The following is a 17,180-nucleotide window of genomic DNA, read 5'->3' on the forward strand; positions in this document are numbered from 1 at the left end:
GAAACATGGCCACATTGGGCAACAGTGTTTTATGCCTGGGTGTTTAAAAAACCCAAACAAACCCAATACAGACTATTTCTCATTAAGGTCTGCTTAGGTGTATCTTCCATCTAAATACTAGTGGTGAAATTTTCAGAAATACACTTGTATTTTAAAAGTCCACATTGCATCCAAAACTTGTCCTCTTGAAATCTGTGCAAGTTGCAGATATATATACATGTAAACAGAGTCTTTTCTAAAATTGCCACTCAGGTTGTATAACCATTTATAATGTAATTTTACTTTATACACATATAAATAACACATTGAGTGGCAGATAGAAAATAGTGACTTGAAGCATAGGGACTGTAAATTAAAATATATTTTCTCATTTGCTAGTAATAGTTAATACTATGTAGGATGGACTGGAGTGGAGTTAAAATGTAAAAACTAAACTAATCTTCCTTCCTTCTTTAATTTGTTCTTTTTGCAGATTCAAGCATGTATGCACATTTTCTCTTCAATGCATTCGACACTGACCACAATGGGTCTGTCAGTTTTGAGGTGAGATTCTGACAATTTCAGGGTAAGAATCAATATGTGTGCATATATGGGAACCATCAATATTACTGAAATGTAATGGAATTTCAACTAAGAAACCTATTGTTGGCCCTTACTTTATGAAAAGTTATTTGACCGCAACGTTTGGAACGTGACAAGCTTGAAACAGATGATAAGTCCATAGATTAGATTTCCAGCATGAAATTTTTCCACTTAGCACTTGTTCATTGACTTAGCAATTCAAATGAGTCCATCACTTATGTGTAGCCTGGCTCCGCCTGCACACAGCCCATGGGCTCCAGCCAGCTCTTTGGGGTCGGGGTGTCACAAAAAAAATGAATCAACAGCTCACACTAGGTCACAATCTCACAGTCTCTCTTGAGCTTGGGGCGTAGGCTGGAGGACTGCAATCTTGGGGTCTTCAGTCACAGCACAGCCATCCCCCTAACTGCTTCTCATGAATCAGGCAGAGGCTAAGGTGTAACTGAATAAACTGGAACTCTTTAATTTGATTGTAGATTGCAAAACCAACTATTCACAATTTCTTTCAGTGTTGGCAGGCACAGGTTAAAAAAAAAACAGTTCTGTATGATCTATAACCATAAGTCACATCTGGTTCACTATAAAAGTGTCTTTCCATTGTTCTTCCACTCTGTCTTTGTCCCTCCGTGAACCTAGTTACCAGATGTCTGGGTTTCCCCATACATGTCCTCTTTTTGAAGTCACTGTCGGGAGTCCAGGGGGCTTTTTTATTTTACTTTTGTCTGGGAAAATTGGATCTCTAGTAACCCTACAGCAGTGGTCTTTATTGCAAGGCTCGTGAGTCAGTAGTGGCCCGCAGAGACCCGGGCAGCTCGTGCACCTATCCAGAGTCCCAGAATGAACTGGGAAGGGAAAGGCCCACCATTTTGAAGAGGCGGGCCTGCTGGCCAGAGGGAGTAAGCATCCCTCCAACCGGCCATTCTTCTACAAAGGTACGGGGGGGGGGTAGGGATCTGGAGGTTTGATGGGTGGCGGGGGGGGGGGGGTTTAAGATTCAAGGGGTGGCAGGGGTTCAGGGAGTGGTGGCAGGAGTGAGTGGGCATCCCTCTTGTCGGTTTACTTTGGGTGTGGGGGTCGGAGGGGTGGCAGCAGGAAGGAGTGGGCATCCATCCTCCCAGGCTACTTCGGGGGGGGATGGGGGAGGGGGGTAACGGCAGGAGGAAGCGGGCTTCTCCTGCCTGGCCACTTCAGGGGAGGTGTTGGGGGTTCATGGGGTACTTTTTGGGGAGTCCCATGCCACAGCCAGCTCAGCTGATAATGGCAGGAGTATTTTACCCCCAATCAGCTTCGGGGAGGCCTGCTGGATTGGGGATTTCCTTGCTGTGATCAGCCCAGCCGGCCACGTCTACTTTAGGCATCTGTGGCGGCCCTAGGGCCGCTTAAGCTCAGTCAGGGCCACTTCTGGGCAAACCCACGCCCAGCCTTGGGTAAGCTTAATTGTCCCTACTCATTTCCTTAGACCCATGACAAACACCTACAGTGTAGGCATCCTGCCTTGGGTTTGTTTGTTTTTTTAAACGTGCATCCCTGGTAAACAGCAGTAGGACACCTACCACCGCCTACAGGTGGGATGCCAGCCCTTTAGGGTACAGCTAGATTTAACACTTATGCTGATCCCCCAAATCCAAGCAACCTTCAGGAGCTGCATCTGTCATCTGCGACAACCACAATGCTGTTTCTATACATTAAGAAGACAAGTTGTGTCACGGTGATTCACACCATGATAATATCAAAGCTGAATTACTGTAACGCACTCTACTTTGGTGCAACTGCAAATAGTTTGCACCAGCTCCAATTGATTCAGAATGCTACAGCACAACTGATAGAAAATTATAAACGACATGATTACATCACTCCCTTCCTGCAAAAACTTCACTGTCTAACCTTGGCTCTTCTCCCAATCCATTATTGGAAGAAGTAACTAACCAGTTAGTCACACATACGAGGACTAACACTTGCTGTACATATGAGGGACCCCTAAAAAGTTCTCAGCCCAACCAAGAAGAGAATGATGTGGAACCATGAAACTTACAAGTTTTTCCACACTTTTCTTGACACTTTTCGTCTCATTCCAGCCATGTAATCATATAGTATAACTGCAGAGGAGCTCATGCAGAGGAAGTTTTTGATGGAAATCTGGAATCTGCACTTAGAACAGCCCTGATGAAGTCCATCTTGTAGGGTGAAACGGGCCCCGTTGGCTACACTTTAAGCTAAGTGCATTTTCTATATGAGCATTCAAATCAATTGAGGTTTAGAGACAATTTTGATTTTAAAATTTGTTTTTGATATTTTAAAGATTTGAACCAAGTTAAAACTAAAAGTTTACAAAAAGCAGAAAATAATATAAAAAGGGGGGTTTCATGACTAATGAATGGCAATTAAACCAACATAACTGTTAGACTTCGGATTTTGTCTACAGTTTAGTTTTTTTAAGTCCTTTCCCTCACAGAGTTACCCATGGGTTGGTTTATATACTCTTTTGCTGTTTGTTTGTTTTTTCACTGTTGTGTAGTTTTGCCTGTGGCCATTTTGTTTCTTCCATTGAGAGGAGGACACAGGCACAGTACATATATGGTGGAAAGTGTAAACCCACCAAAATCCTACTATCATGCCATATAGGTGCCACCTGCAGCCATAAGGGCTATTGGGGTGGTAGACAAGTGGGTCTAGTAAGTTTTAAGGGAGTTTTGGAGGGCTCACCCTAAATTATAAGGGGGCTATGAGATGTACACATGACACCTTTTATGTGAAGTTCACAGCAGTGCCCTCTAAGGTGCCCCACTGCTCTGTTGGCATGTCTATGCGGCCAGCCTATTACAATGCTGGCCCCTCCCACATCTAAGTGGTCTAGATTTGGATGTTTTCAACTTAGACGTTTCAGTGGTTGAAAATGGGAATAGAGTTAGGCATCCTGAGGTTGGACATCCTGGCGGTCAAGCCATCCAAGTAGACGATTGTCCAGCAGTTTTGAAAATAGACCATTTCTCCATTTCCGAATTTGGACGTCTTGTGAGAAATGTCCAAGTCACACTTAGACATCTTTTTCGAAAATGGCCTTCTCCAGTTACTGGGACTGTCTCTTGCTGATAAGCAGAAATATGAATGTCCAGAAGCATGAATTCATAAGTACAATGTCTCTCTTAGAAGTATAACTTTTGGGGGACTCATGGGGGTGTCTTCTGCCTACAATATATGCAGGTCTTAATCCGAATTCTCCCCCAGGTCTCAGGGGTCTCTCTGCCTACATTTTCATGCAGGTCTTATCTGGATTCTCATAATTCCCCTCTGAAATTCTGCTAATGGGACTCATTTTCAAAAGAGAAAATAGTCTAAAAAATGGCATCAAGTCGCAGTTGGATGTTTTATTTGCTTAAACATCCAAATTGCCATTTTCGAGGCACATTGTTTAGACGGTTTTCTATACTGTTTGTCTGAAGTGCGTCTGAATCTCAAGGGGCAAGTCGGGGGCTTGTTTTGGGTGGGATTAGGACAGAGTTATGATTTGCACAATGGAACACCGCAGCAAATGGACAGATGTTTGAGGTTAGACCTGTTTTAATAATGAAAAAGTGCCAACAAGGTGGCCAAACTGACTAGATTACCACTGGAGGCATGAAGACATGGTCCCTTTTTACTCTCTCAGTGGTTATTGAACTACCCCATAAAGTTGTGAATGAAACAGTACATACTTGGGGACAGATTAACCTCATACTGGAATCAACAATCCCTTTGACATATGAGGCAATTATATGTAGAATATTGCTGCATATCGAGCCTCCCATGGATCGCTACAAAGGCAGGCTCTTCTTGATTACGACAGGGATCGCTAAGCAAATGATAACCCGCAATTGGAAAAATTGCGACCGCCTCAACTTTCCATTTTGGTGGGCCAGTTTATGTTTAGGTTATAAATATGAAAAGATGAATGCAGATATATTAGGGAATAGCAAATTATTTAAATTTGGTTTGGGGTTAATTCAACATAGTTGTCTTTGTTTAAAATTTTTAGTTTATTTTTATACATATTCAGGACGGGGTGGGGGGGGGGATATCTTTCTGGTTCATTTCTTGATTAAATTGTTAGATGGGAGGGGAGGGATATTTATTTTCTGCATTGTTATTAATGGAATTTAAGTGCTTATTTTGTTATTAATGTATATATAATTCATGGCACTTTGTATTAGCTTTGAAAATTAATAAAGATTTATAAAAAAATAAAAAAGTACATACTTGTCATATATTATGGTCCTACTAGAGCAGCAAACAGGTCCCTGGAGTAGCCTGGTGGTCGGTGCAGTGGACTGCAGAGAAGGGGACCCAGACCCATATCCCACTCTAACTAGTATACTTGTGGTGGAAAGTGTGAGTCTACAAAAACATACTGTACTGACATATAGGTGACACCTGCAAGCATAAAAGTTATTGGAGTATACAGTTGGGTACAGTAGGCTGTGGGTAAGTCTTGGAGGTCTCCCCATACAATGTAAAGGGGTTATGGTGAGCTGTATACCTAGGAACTTTTATGTTTGAAATTCACTGCAGTGCCCCACTGCTCTTCTAGGATGTCTGTGTGGCCAGACTACTAAGAATTCTGGCCCCTCCTATGTCCCAATATTTGTTTTACTTTTGAACTTTTTTTTTTTTTTCAAAAATTGGTTCAAAAAATAGATATACTGAAGACAAATACATCTAGGAAATGGCCATTTTTGAAAAAAAAAAAAGAAAGATATTTTTCTAGTTTGAAAATGGTCATTTTTTCTACTGGATTTTGAATGTTTTTCCCATTATAATTGATTTTTGTCTTTAATTTGATTTAATTCTATTCACATCCAGGGTGGGTGGGGAAGGAAGGGATTACTTTATTATTTTAAATAAGGGAAGGATTTTGAAAGTATATATTTATTTGTGTCTTATTGATTACTCAATAGAAGGGTGGGGGGATAAAATGATGGCTTATGGGTATTGGTAAGTTTTATGTGCTTTTTCGTGTTTTATTTTATGCTTCTAAATCTGTATATTGCACTGTTAAATATTTTTGAAACTCAATAAAATATTTTTTTGAAAAAGAATGTTTTTCCCAAACATCCAAAATTGGATTTAGATGTCATATTGAAAATGCCTTTCTCTATTTTCTACCTCTGCTGACATCATAAATAGCATATTATGCCATTACGTGTACTGTTATTTAAATATTTTGTCTGCTATAATTGTCCATTGCCTATGTCCAGCTTATGCTTGCTGTACACTGCCTTGGGTGAATTTCTTAACAAAAAAAAAAAACAGTAAATAAATTCAAATAAATAAATATTTATTTATCTGAAAAATGTATTTACCATCTACAACCAGGCACTTTACAGAGTATAAATTTAAAAGCTTTGGAATAAATATCACAAAGCAAAATAAAAATGAGTTTATAACATTATCCCCTTTAAGTACATGAATTTGTTAATCATCTGCTTCTTTTCTTCCTGCCTTAGGATTTTGTATCAGGGTTATCTGTGATTCTCAGAGGGAGTATAGATGACAAGCTCAATTGGGCCTTCAACCTTTATGATTTAAACAAAGATGGCTGTATTACAAAAGAGGTATGTATGAAAATAAATTAGAACCAGATGTAGTGGCTCTCATATGGCACTATGTTAGAAGAAGTGTGCTCTTTTAACCAGTTAGGGCTTGGGAATCAGCTGGCATTGTAGCTCTGGTGGCAAGTGTTGTCTACTTCCATGCAGAAGATCACCAGATTAATCCCTGAGTTGGGTCTTCAAAGACACTATGAGAATTACTCTAGTCTTGTCTGCTAGAAGTAGGATATGCACCTATGCTTGGCCCTAGAATTCTCAGGAGAAAAAGGGAATTGCCAAGGCGGAAATATATATATTATTATAAGATACTCCTAATGAATAGCAAATATGGCAAGCAAGCTTACAAAAATAGTCCTTTGTGTAATGAAGGATTACACAATGTAGAAATTGTATACAGTATATCTATATTCTGCTGCAGCATAACTAATGATTTCTGAAAACTAATTACAATGTAGAAGCAAATATATTAGGTTTACTGAACGGAATCCTGAGAATCCAATCTATCCTTTGCAAGCTAAGGACAGACAATAAATTTTTTCCCCACAATCATAGGAAAGAACTCTTCTCTTACCTTATGTGGCTGGCAGCATCTTTGGACAGCTTAAAAACATAAGAATTGCCATACTGGGACAGACCGAAGGTCCATCCAGCCCAGTATCTTGTTTCTAACAGTGGCCAATCCAGGTCACAAGTACTTGGCAAGATCCCAAGGAAAAAAAAAAACAGATTTTATGCTGCTTATCCTAGGAATAAGCAGTGGATTTCCCCAAGCCATCTTCAGATTGGAATTAGCTTATTATTTTGCGTTGTGCTTTTCTTAGGAAATGATGGACATTATGAAATCCATTTATGATATGATGGGCAAGTACACTTACCCAAGTATGCGAGAAGAGGCCCCAAGGGAACATGTGGAAAACTTTTTCCAGGTAAGACATGAGACCTTGGACCACACAAAAAAAGCAATATTTTACATAGGCTTAGGAGTAAGGATAGCCCCTGAAAACCTAAATAAAAGAAATGTATAAACAAAAGAAATGTTTAAACAAGGAAAATACAGTACAGCAACAGAACAGATCTCCTAAACAAAATAACGGATCCTGGTGGAAAAGGGGGAGACAGAGTGTATGGCTTAAACTGGAACAATAAAAAAACCAGAAGTAACAAGGTAGCTTTGACACAGTGATTCTGATATTCAAACCGCGGGAGACAGCCCGGCTATCTTCCGCTATCAGCAGTGAACCTGAAAATTCAGTGCTGGGCTGTATCCAGCGACTAGCATTGAATTTCCAGGTTTCTTTGGCTGCCAAAAACATAGCCGGTTAAGCTGATATTAATTAGCTGACCGGCTAAGTTATAGTGGCCAAAGATAGACCTGCTATTTATGTCGGTCTATCAGGCCGCTCAACTTAGCCAGTCGGACAATGAATATTGGCACTAACCAGCTATGTTGTGATGAATGCTAGCATTTAGCTGGCTAAGTGCTATTTTTTTTTTTTTTTGTTAAATATATTTATTGATTTTCAAATCATACAATCAAGAATAACTTGTACAGAAAGCAAGATTAGTAATTCAACATAAAGCAAGAAATAGAAACATAGAAATAGACGGCAGATAAGGGCCCAGGGCCCATCTAGTCTGCCCACCTTAATGTCCCTCCCCTACCTTTGCCCTGTGAATAGATCCCATGTGCCGATCCCATTTGGCCTTAAAATCAGGCACGCTGCTGGCCTCAATCACCTGTAGTGGAAGACTATTCCAGCGATCAACCACTCTTTCAGTGAAAAAGAATTTCCTAGTGTCACCTCGTAGTTTCCCGCCCCTGATTTTCAACGGATGCCCTCTTGTTGTCGTGGGACCCTTGAAAAAGAAGATATCTTCCTCGGCCTCGATGCGGCCCGTAAGATACTTGAACGTCTCGATCATGTCCCCCCTCTCTCTGCGCTTCAACAACATTAAAATAATTATAACTAATATGCTCAAGTCCTCAAATTATGGGATCCAAGATTCCTTAGCGAGAACAAAGAAAATAATTGAACAAAATGAACACTCTTACTCTTAAAGTTAGCTGGAGGGCTGATTGCTGGGATTAATCAATAATCTTAGGGCTTATGATTTTTCTGCCTCCAAACGAGAGAGCGCTAAGAAGGAAGTCAAATGACTAGGTTCAAAGAAAACATATTTAACTGTTCGGTGATGTACTATACACTTACAGGGGTGTTGTAAATAAAAGGTAGCACCTAAGGATGTAACACCTGGCTTCAACATTAGAAATTCACGGCGACGCTTTTGAGTCTCTCTTGATAAATCAGGAAATATCTGCACTTTAAAGCCCATAAATTCTTTCTGTCTATTTTTAAAGAATAATTTTAACAACCAAACTTTATCAATAGAGAGGGCTACTGTTACAATCAAAGTACTTTGTTCTACAGCCTCTTTATCAGATTTCTCCAATAACTCCGATACATCCAATTGTCCTTGGTCCAAGGACCTATTTAACGATTTATTCTTGTTAGGTAAGTAATAAACTCGTGATAAAGGAGGTATTGAATATTCTGAAGCCCCCAAAACTTCAAGAAAATATCTCTTAAACATTTCTCTAGGTGATACCAATGGTAACTTAGGAAAATTAATTAATCTTAAATTGTTGTATCTGGAGTTATTTTCCAAATTCTCCATCTTTCTTCTAAGATTTATGTTGTCCTTCATTAGAACATCTTGTAGCTGTTTAGATGATTTTATTTCCTGTTCAAGCTTTTGAACAGAAGAATTAGAGGCAGTCAATTCATTTTCCAGTATTTTAAGTTCAGTAGAATGTTGAGACAGTTTCCCCTCTATTAACTGGAGTTTGGGACTTATGGTCTTCACTAGTCCGGCCATAAGATCCCACAATGAGTCAAGAGTTACTTCCGAAGGTTTATCCAAAGAAGTTAAGCTAAGTGCTATTTAACCAGGCAGGAGCCGTTCCTGGCTCGTTAAATAGTGCTGAATATCGGGCAGAATAAGTATTTTTAATTAAAAGCACCATTATTAGGTAATTCCTCCAAAGTAAAATATATTCAGACTTTAATTCAGGCAAAAACAAGTGGGCAAGACAAAAATATAAGTATATTTTCAAGTTTCAAGTTTATTATAAAATTTGATTAATCACTTATTCCAAATTCTAAAAGATGAACAAATCAATAAAATCACAAAATTGGGGTGGGGACAAACATAACTAACAAAAAACTAAATCTTACAAAATATAATAAAGACTAATTTTATACACAATAAAACATGAGGAAAGAATGGGAAAAGAAATACAATCTGCTTAATAGAAGAAAAGACATTTAAGGTTAAAAACAATAGAAAGGGAAAGAACAAAGACTCTCAAAAGATATAAAGATAAAATGAAACTCCTAGACAGCTCTTTTAGTCATTGCACTTAGAGTTCTCCTCTTCCCTATTCTCCTCTCCTGTATTGTTCCCAGGAGGGCACCTTCCTCCTCTCCTCCTTTCTCTCTCTCTCTCTCTCTCTCCTGGTGTTCTCCATAGAGATGCAACAACTCCTACAGATAGTTATGGACACTTTAGTTAAATGCCACAGGTATATATTACTCGGAAAACCAAAACTACTCCAAAAATTCTCCTTAAAGCAACCTAACATAGTGGGATATGCTTCCTGTAGGGAGATATGCTTTAGAGCGGGAGTGTCCAACCTGCGGCCCCGTGAAGTATTTTGTGCAGCCTTGGTCGAGGGCGATGCAGTGTTTTCCTCTGCTGCCCCCGGGTGTTTACCGTCTTGCCTGCTCCCTCCTCTGTCTTGCTGCAGCGTTTGCGCGGCCACAGAAAATTTTTTTTGCGGCCAATGCGGCCCAGGGAAGCCAAAAGGTTAGACACCCCTGACGGTGAAGTGGCAGCTATGTAATACATATTGTGTTGTGGTTATGTTGTGATTTGCTGTGGTGATATATCCCAGTGTTGCGAGATTGTGGTGGTTGTATTGTACCTTTATAAAATTTAAAAATTCCAAAAAAAATTATTAAAAAAAAAAAAAAGATAAATGGTTAATTTAATGTTTTTCTATGAAGCTTCGGCTATACATAGACCAGAGTCAGTTTGCTTTGAAAATCTGGAAAGCTTTTCTCTATGTATGCACATCAGAAGCTTTGTGGAGGGGTAGAAAGGATCGCTTCACCGCATTATTCTGTCCCTTGCATTGCATTTTGCTCTATAAGTCTCTCGCACTGTTTTTTCCCACTATGTAAATATCTCTGCTGTATATGTACAGTCTCCTGCATGGTAAATCTGCATTGTTCTTCGCTGTATAAAAACCTTTACTGAATATGTACAGTCCTCATTGTATCTTTGCTGAAAATGTTCAGTCTCTTACACTGTAAACCGCTCTGAACTGTTTGTGGTACAAAATAAAGTTATTATTATTAAAAAAAAAAAAAAAAGCAATTGAGTATCACTTTGGGACCCTTTTACTAAACTGCATTAGACACTAATGTGTACTTAACACAGGAAAAATGGCTTAAAGCAGGACACATTAAAGTGTTCTGGGTTAGTTTTGCAATTTGCGTGCACTAAGCACATGGTATATATTTAATTTTTTGCGGGGTCATGTCAGGGGTGGAGAATGGGTGTGGAAATGCTAAGCAGGTAGCACATTGACATTAGTGTACACTAACCCCAAAATTCTGAATTGTGCGTTCAACGTATGGCACTGTATACAAAATTGGGGAGGGGGGTTAGCCTGCAGGAAAGTCCCACATTAGAATGCATAAGCTTAGTAAAGCAGCCCCTATATTTTATTAACTTGAGACCCAAGGAGTATTGGCATTAGCTTTTGGAGACCGTATCTGGCGAAGGACATAAGAATTATTATTATTATTATTATTATTAGGATTTTATATACCGCCTATCAAGGTTATCTAAGCGGTTTTACAATCAGGTACTTGAAGCGGTCCAGAGGAGGGCGACGAAAATGATAGGAGGCTTGCGCCAGAAGACGTATGAGGAGAGACTGGAAGCCCTGAATATGTATACCCTAGAGCAGGGGTAGGCAATTCCGGTCCTCGAGAGCCGGAGCCAGGTCAGGTTTTCAGGATCTCCACCATGAATATGTATGAGATGGATTTGCATGCACTGCCTCCTCGAGAAGCAAATCTATCTCATGTATATTTATTGTGGAGATCCTGAAAACCTAACCTGGCTCAGGCTCTCGAGGACTGGAATTGCCTACCCCTGCCCTAGAGGAAAGGAGGGACAGGGGAAATATGATTCAAACGTTCAAATACTTGAAGGATATTAACGTAGAACAAAATCTTTTCCAGAGAAAGGAAAATGGTAAAACCAGAGGACATAATTTGAGGTTGAGGGGTGGTGGATTCAAGAGCAATGTTAGGAAATTGTACTTTACGGAGAGGGTGGTGGATGCCTGGAATGCGCTCCCGAGAGAGGTGGTGGAGAGGAAAACGGTGACGGAGTTCAAAGAAGCGTGGGATGAACACAGAGGATCTAGAATCAGAAAATAAGATTAAATATTGAACTAAGGCCAATACTGGGCAGACTTGCACGGTCTGTGTCTGTCTGTATATGGCCGTTTGGGAGAGGATGGGCTGGGGAGGGCTTCAATGGCTGGAAGGGTGTAGATGGTCTGGAGTCGGTTTTGACTGAGATTTCGGCAGTTGGAACCCAAGCACAGTACTGGGTAGAGATTTGGATTTGTGCCCAGAAATAACTAAGAAGGAAAAATTTTAAAAATTTAAATTCAATCAAGTTGGGCAAACTGGATGGACCATTCGGGTCTTTATCTGCCGTCATCTACTATGTTACTGTGTTATATCCTTCATAAAAATATCTTATTTTCAGAAAATGGACAGAAATAAAGATGGCGTGGTGACAATTGAGGAATTCATTGAATCTTGTCAGAAGGTAAACAGTGAGACTATATTTGGTTCTTTATTATTCGATAATGTATTTGTATTTAAATAAGCCACATATTGGGTCAATATTCAAAAGGACTAATCTGTATTCCTTTTGAGCATCTATTAAACGTATAAGGGCTAGATGCACTAAAGTCAGCGATCGTCGCTAAACCTATTTTCACTGCTTTAGTGATGATCGCTTTTCCTGACCTGATGTACAAAATGACTCACCGCGTTTTTCCCTCAATCGCTCATTTTCCGATCCAGCCATGCAAATTAGCTAAAACCCCGTGCAAAGTAGCCAAGTGATTAATGCACTAACATTGCTTGGCTATGCAAAAAACAACAACAAAAAAACAGGGGTTTTAGCCATTGGAAAAAACCGACAGGTCTACACACATATTTTGCATGTGTTATACACGCAAAATATCTGTCCCATAAAAAGAAAAAAAAGTCCCCCACCGCCAATGACAGCCCTCCCCAATGACCCCCCCAACAAACTGGCACTGTGACCTCCCATGGTAGTGAAAATAGCAGGAAGGATGCATATTCCCTCCTGCCCTGCAAAATACCCCGCACCATGCCCCCACCCGGTCCTGGACCCCCCACACCACCGCCCCTCCAACCATCCCCTACCTTCCCCCCTTCCTCCTGTGAAAAAAAAGGCAGGAGGGATGCCCACTCCCTCCTGCTACCAGATGCTCCCCCGAACCCCATCCCCACTCCCTGAACTCCCTATACCTTTGGTAGACGTTGGGAGCTGGAGAGAAGCACAGTCTCTCCAGCTCCGAGACCCATGTGGAAAATGATGGGTTTTCCCCTCCCTGGTACACCATGTGATGCATGCGGAGGAGCCTAAGGCCCTGATTGGCTCAGACGCCCAAGGCCCCTCCCCTTGGGAGGGGTTATAGGCATCTGAGCCAATCAGGGCCTTAGGCTCCTCCCTCTGTATCCCATGTGATGCATGGGGAGGGGCCTAAGTTCCTGATTTGCTCAGACGTCAGACCTCTGTGCAGATCATTTGCATGCAAACTAGGTAGTGCATTGATTGCTCGGGCAGAATTGGTCAGAGAATCTGCAAACAGCAATCCATTTGGTATTACTGACTTATTACATCTAGCTCTAACTCCCTTATCCATCAATTGGTAGCAACATTTTCTAGATCCCTTTAAACATCCCAGCACTATTTTTTACAGTGCTAGGTTGAAGATCTGATGTAGCAAGGTTAGGATGCCCAGCTATACAGACAGAAGTGATATGTGGCTGCAACCATGCAACCAAAAAATTAACAAGAACAATACAGAAATCTTTTGCAGTTATGAGAAACCTTAGACAAGTCCAAAAATTCTTCGAAAAAACACAATTTCAGCTCATAGTACAATCTCTAATCCTAAGTATCCTAGACTATTGCAACATCCTCTACCTCCCCTGCCCTGCAATAATGATTAAACAACTACAGACAATTCAGAATACAGCTCTGAGACTCGTCTATTCATTGAAAAAACATGATCACATTACTGAGGCATTCATCAATTCTCATTGGCTTCCAATCCAGGAAAGAATACAATTTAAATTCTACTGTTTACTATTTAAAACTATAAATGGAGACAGCCCAACCTACCTAAACGACCGCCTCATCCAAACCACCTCTACCAGGCATAGAAAAACACACACCCCATTCACTTACCCCCCCAATCAAAGAAGTAAAACGGAAAAAACTATACAAAGGACTACTGACCACTCAAGCAGCGAAGATAGACAATCAAGTCTCCAACCTATTGACAACAACCCCAGACTACAAGATGTTCAGAAAGGAAATAAAAAACTATACTCTTCAAGAAATCCCTTAATAAAGCTTAATACCTTGATAAAAACTTAACCCCCCTCTTACCATCCCCTCCCTAACCCCAGATCCTACTTTTCCCTCTCTTGGAAACCTTCTCTGATCTAACGTTGTATCCCTATCTTCCATAACTCTTTTTGTAATCTGCTTTGAACCGAAAGGTAATGGCGGAGTAGAAATCTGTAATGTAATGTAATATTCAGCCATCATGGGAGTAATTTACAAGAAAATACCTGTGTAACAATATTCTTTAAAGCAGTATGCTGCAAAATCTTTGAAGCCACAGTACACTAAATGCGGGGCCGTGGCTGGAGGGTATCTGGAAATGCGTGGACATCAACGCGATGACATCATGTGCATGTGTGACATCATCACGTCGACATCCGCACATGAACGAATGCACTCCAGCTGCGGCCCTGAGCCTCCTATTACCGCCGGTGGGGAGGTGCAGAGAGGAGAGGCGCTGTTGCACTGCTCTACTCTAATATGCCCCCAACTACCCAACTAATGCTAAATGCCTCTATTTACCCAACACTTACCACCTTAGATCTCGACAACTCTTTGGTAATTCATATGTAACTCTTACGACATCTCATATGCTATTCCTGTAAACTTCTATGTAATTTCTGAAAACTTTTATGTAATCCGCCTTGAACCGCAAGGTATTGGTGGAATAGAAATCACTAATTTAATGTAATGTACAGGATGTACTTCTCGCCGTGAGAGGCACGTCCTGTAAGCAGTCAGCCAGCGCCGGTGCCTCTCCTCCTCACTGGCGTCTCGCGGCACACAGTTTGCGATATGCTGCTATAAAGGAACATAAACATAACAGGAGAAATACGGGCCTAATTCTATAAATTACACTTAAATTGGTAGGCACCTGCCATGTGTCATTCAAAGATAGGCGCTGTTTATAGAATCGTACCTGACAGCGCCTAAATCAAGTTAGGGGCTAGTAGGTGTCATAATTTTAGGTGCCGGTATATTAGGCCAGGGTTTTCATGGCCTAAAATACCGGCACCTAACTCAATCTACGGCCAAAGTCTGCCCGTATCCACACCTGGTGTATGCATGTAACTTATAGTATTCTCTAGATTAGTGCACAAGTGTGAATCCTTCCCAGACTCTACCTATGTGAATGCCTACCTGTCAAATATGCAGTGCACTTATAGAATAATTATTAGGCAGAATTTTGGCATTTATATGCCTTTGTGCTGTCATTTGAATAATTTATATGGTTGTTCAGTGCATAAATGGTAACACTTCCTAGAATAATCCTGTATCAGTAAAACTACGTGGTTTAATTTTGCCCCGAAAAAAGTTTTTAATAAACTGTATAGCTCTCTCTATATATAGGTGCCGAATACCACCACTATACATAAAACAAGTGGTGGTGACGCTTTCTGCATGTTTTCTGCACTGCCACCTATATGAATAACAGTATCACTGCCATTGAATACTGACCCACGAGTATGCATGTATGTATGTACGTATATATAGTGTGTGTGTGTATGTGGACTTGTTGTGTATGTATGCATATATAAAATGAAGCACAGTTTGTGCTCAGAACTAGAGAATGACGCAGGGACAAATATTCCTCATCCCCACGAGTTCTTTTCCTGTCCCCTGCCCCATTCCTGCAAGCTCTGTCCTCATCTGCACAACCTCAAACACTTTAAAATCATAAGTAGCAACATTCTAGAGCTCAGATTGTGATGTCATAAAGCCTCATTCCACCAATGCCTAAGCTCTGTCCTCATCTGCACAAGCCTCACACACTTTAAAATCATAAGTAGCAACATTCTAGAGCTCAGATTGTGATGTCATAATGCCTCATTCCACCAATGCCTAAGCTCTGTCCTCATCTGCACAAACCTCAAACACTTTAAAATCATAAGTGTTCAAAGTTCGTTCGGTTAAGGCAGAGCTTACAGGAATGGGACGGGGAAATTGAGTTCCTGCGGGGATGGGGAAAAATTTGTCCCTGTGCCATTCTCTACTCGCAACTCTTAAATACCTAACCTATACAGAAACTGAAGCTCTCTTTTTATCTGTAGCCAGAAGCAAGTGGACAGACGACATATCATCTTCTCTCTGAGGTTTTCATCAGTGCCCATCACAGCTAAAATCTGATGGGACAATCAGTGAGGAAGGATGTCAATGTCTTTTCTACATTAAGCCTATGAGAAATGATAATATTTTGAATTTATTTAGTAGGTCTGTGATCATAAATCATCGACCCTCAAAAATATAGAAATGGCCAATGATGGAATGAATGTGAGAGCATTGAAACAGAAAATGACAAACATGGAATCTGCAAGAATTCTGAAGGGAAAAGAGGAAGTCCTAGTTATTCTTATTCTTCAATCACATCTTAGAACAGAGATATACAACAAAGAAGGGAAATTGACTTACTGGGGGCTATACACAGCAGCGGAAGAGAAGTGTCACTGATCATTCATTTTCTGCTCTAACCAACAGCCAGAGCCAACCTAGAACTGGACTATGTCCCCTTCCTGATATGATTTGGACGGTCATAAGAACATAAGCAATGCCTCCACTGGGTCAGACCTGAGGTCCTTCGTGCCCAGCAGTCCGTTCACGCAGCGGCCCAGCGGGTCCAGGACCTGTGCAGTAATCCTCTATCTATACCCCTCTATCCCCTTTTCCAGCAGGAAACTGTCCAATCCTTTCTTAAACCCCAGTACTGTACTCTGCCCTATTACGCTCTCTGGAAACACATTGGCTAAGGCTCTTAACGTTTGCATCTCCTCTTCCTATAGGCTAAAGCTCTTTGCACCTGCATTGTGATGTCATAGAGCTTTATGGTTATAGAAACCTAGAAACATGATGGCAGATAAAGGCCAAATGGTCCATCTGCAGCATCCACTATCTCCTCCTCTCCCATAAGAACATAAGCAATGCCTCCACTGGGTCAGACCTAAGGTCCATCGTGCCCAGCAGTCTGCTCACGCGGCGCCCCAACAGGTCCAGGACCTGTGCAGTAATCCTCTATCTAGACCCCTCTATCCCCTTTTCCAGCAGGAAATTGTCCAATCCTTTCTTAAACCCCAGTACCGTACCCTGCCCTATTACGTCCTCTGGAAGCGCATTCCAGGTGTCCACCACACGCTGGGTTAAGAAGAACTTCCTGGCATTCGTTTTGAATCTGTCCCCTTTCAACTTTTCCGAATGCCCTCTTGTTCTTTTATTTTTCGAAAGTTTGAAGAATCTGTCCCTCTCCACTCTCTACTGTTCTCC

At 40.9% G+C, this 17,180-nt stretch overlaps 1 protein-coding gene across 3 annotated transcripts in view; it reads left to right on the plus strand.

Moving 5' to 3' along the window:
* KCNIP2 (potassium voltage-gated channel interacting protein 2) overlaps positions 1-17,180 on the plus strand; it is an 808,713-nt gene that overhangs the window by 787,729 nt on the left and 3,804 nt on the right. For all 3 annotated transcript variants that reach the window (XM_033943166.1, XM_033943163.1, XM_033943165.1), the window contains 4 exons: positions 473-543; positions 6,063-6,170; positions 6,989-7,093; positions 12,021-12,083. In XM_033943166.1, coding sequence (XP_033799057.1) covers positions 473-543; positions 6,063-6,170; positions 6,989-7,093; positions 12,021-12,083 — 347 coding nt within the window. The remainder of the gene's footprint in view (positions 1-472; positions 544-6,062; positions 6,171-6,988; positions 7,094-12,020; positions 12,084-17,180) is intronic.

This window comes from Geotrypetes seraphini, chromosome 4 (assembly GCF_902459505.1).
Source record: "Geotrypetes seraphini chromosome 4, aGeoSer1.1, whole genome shotgun sequence".
NCBI classification, from domain to species: Eukaryota; Metazoa; Chordata; class Amphibia; order Gymnophiona; family Dermophiidae; genus Geotrypetes; species Geotrypetes seraphini.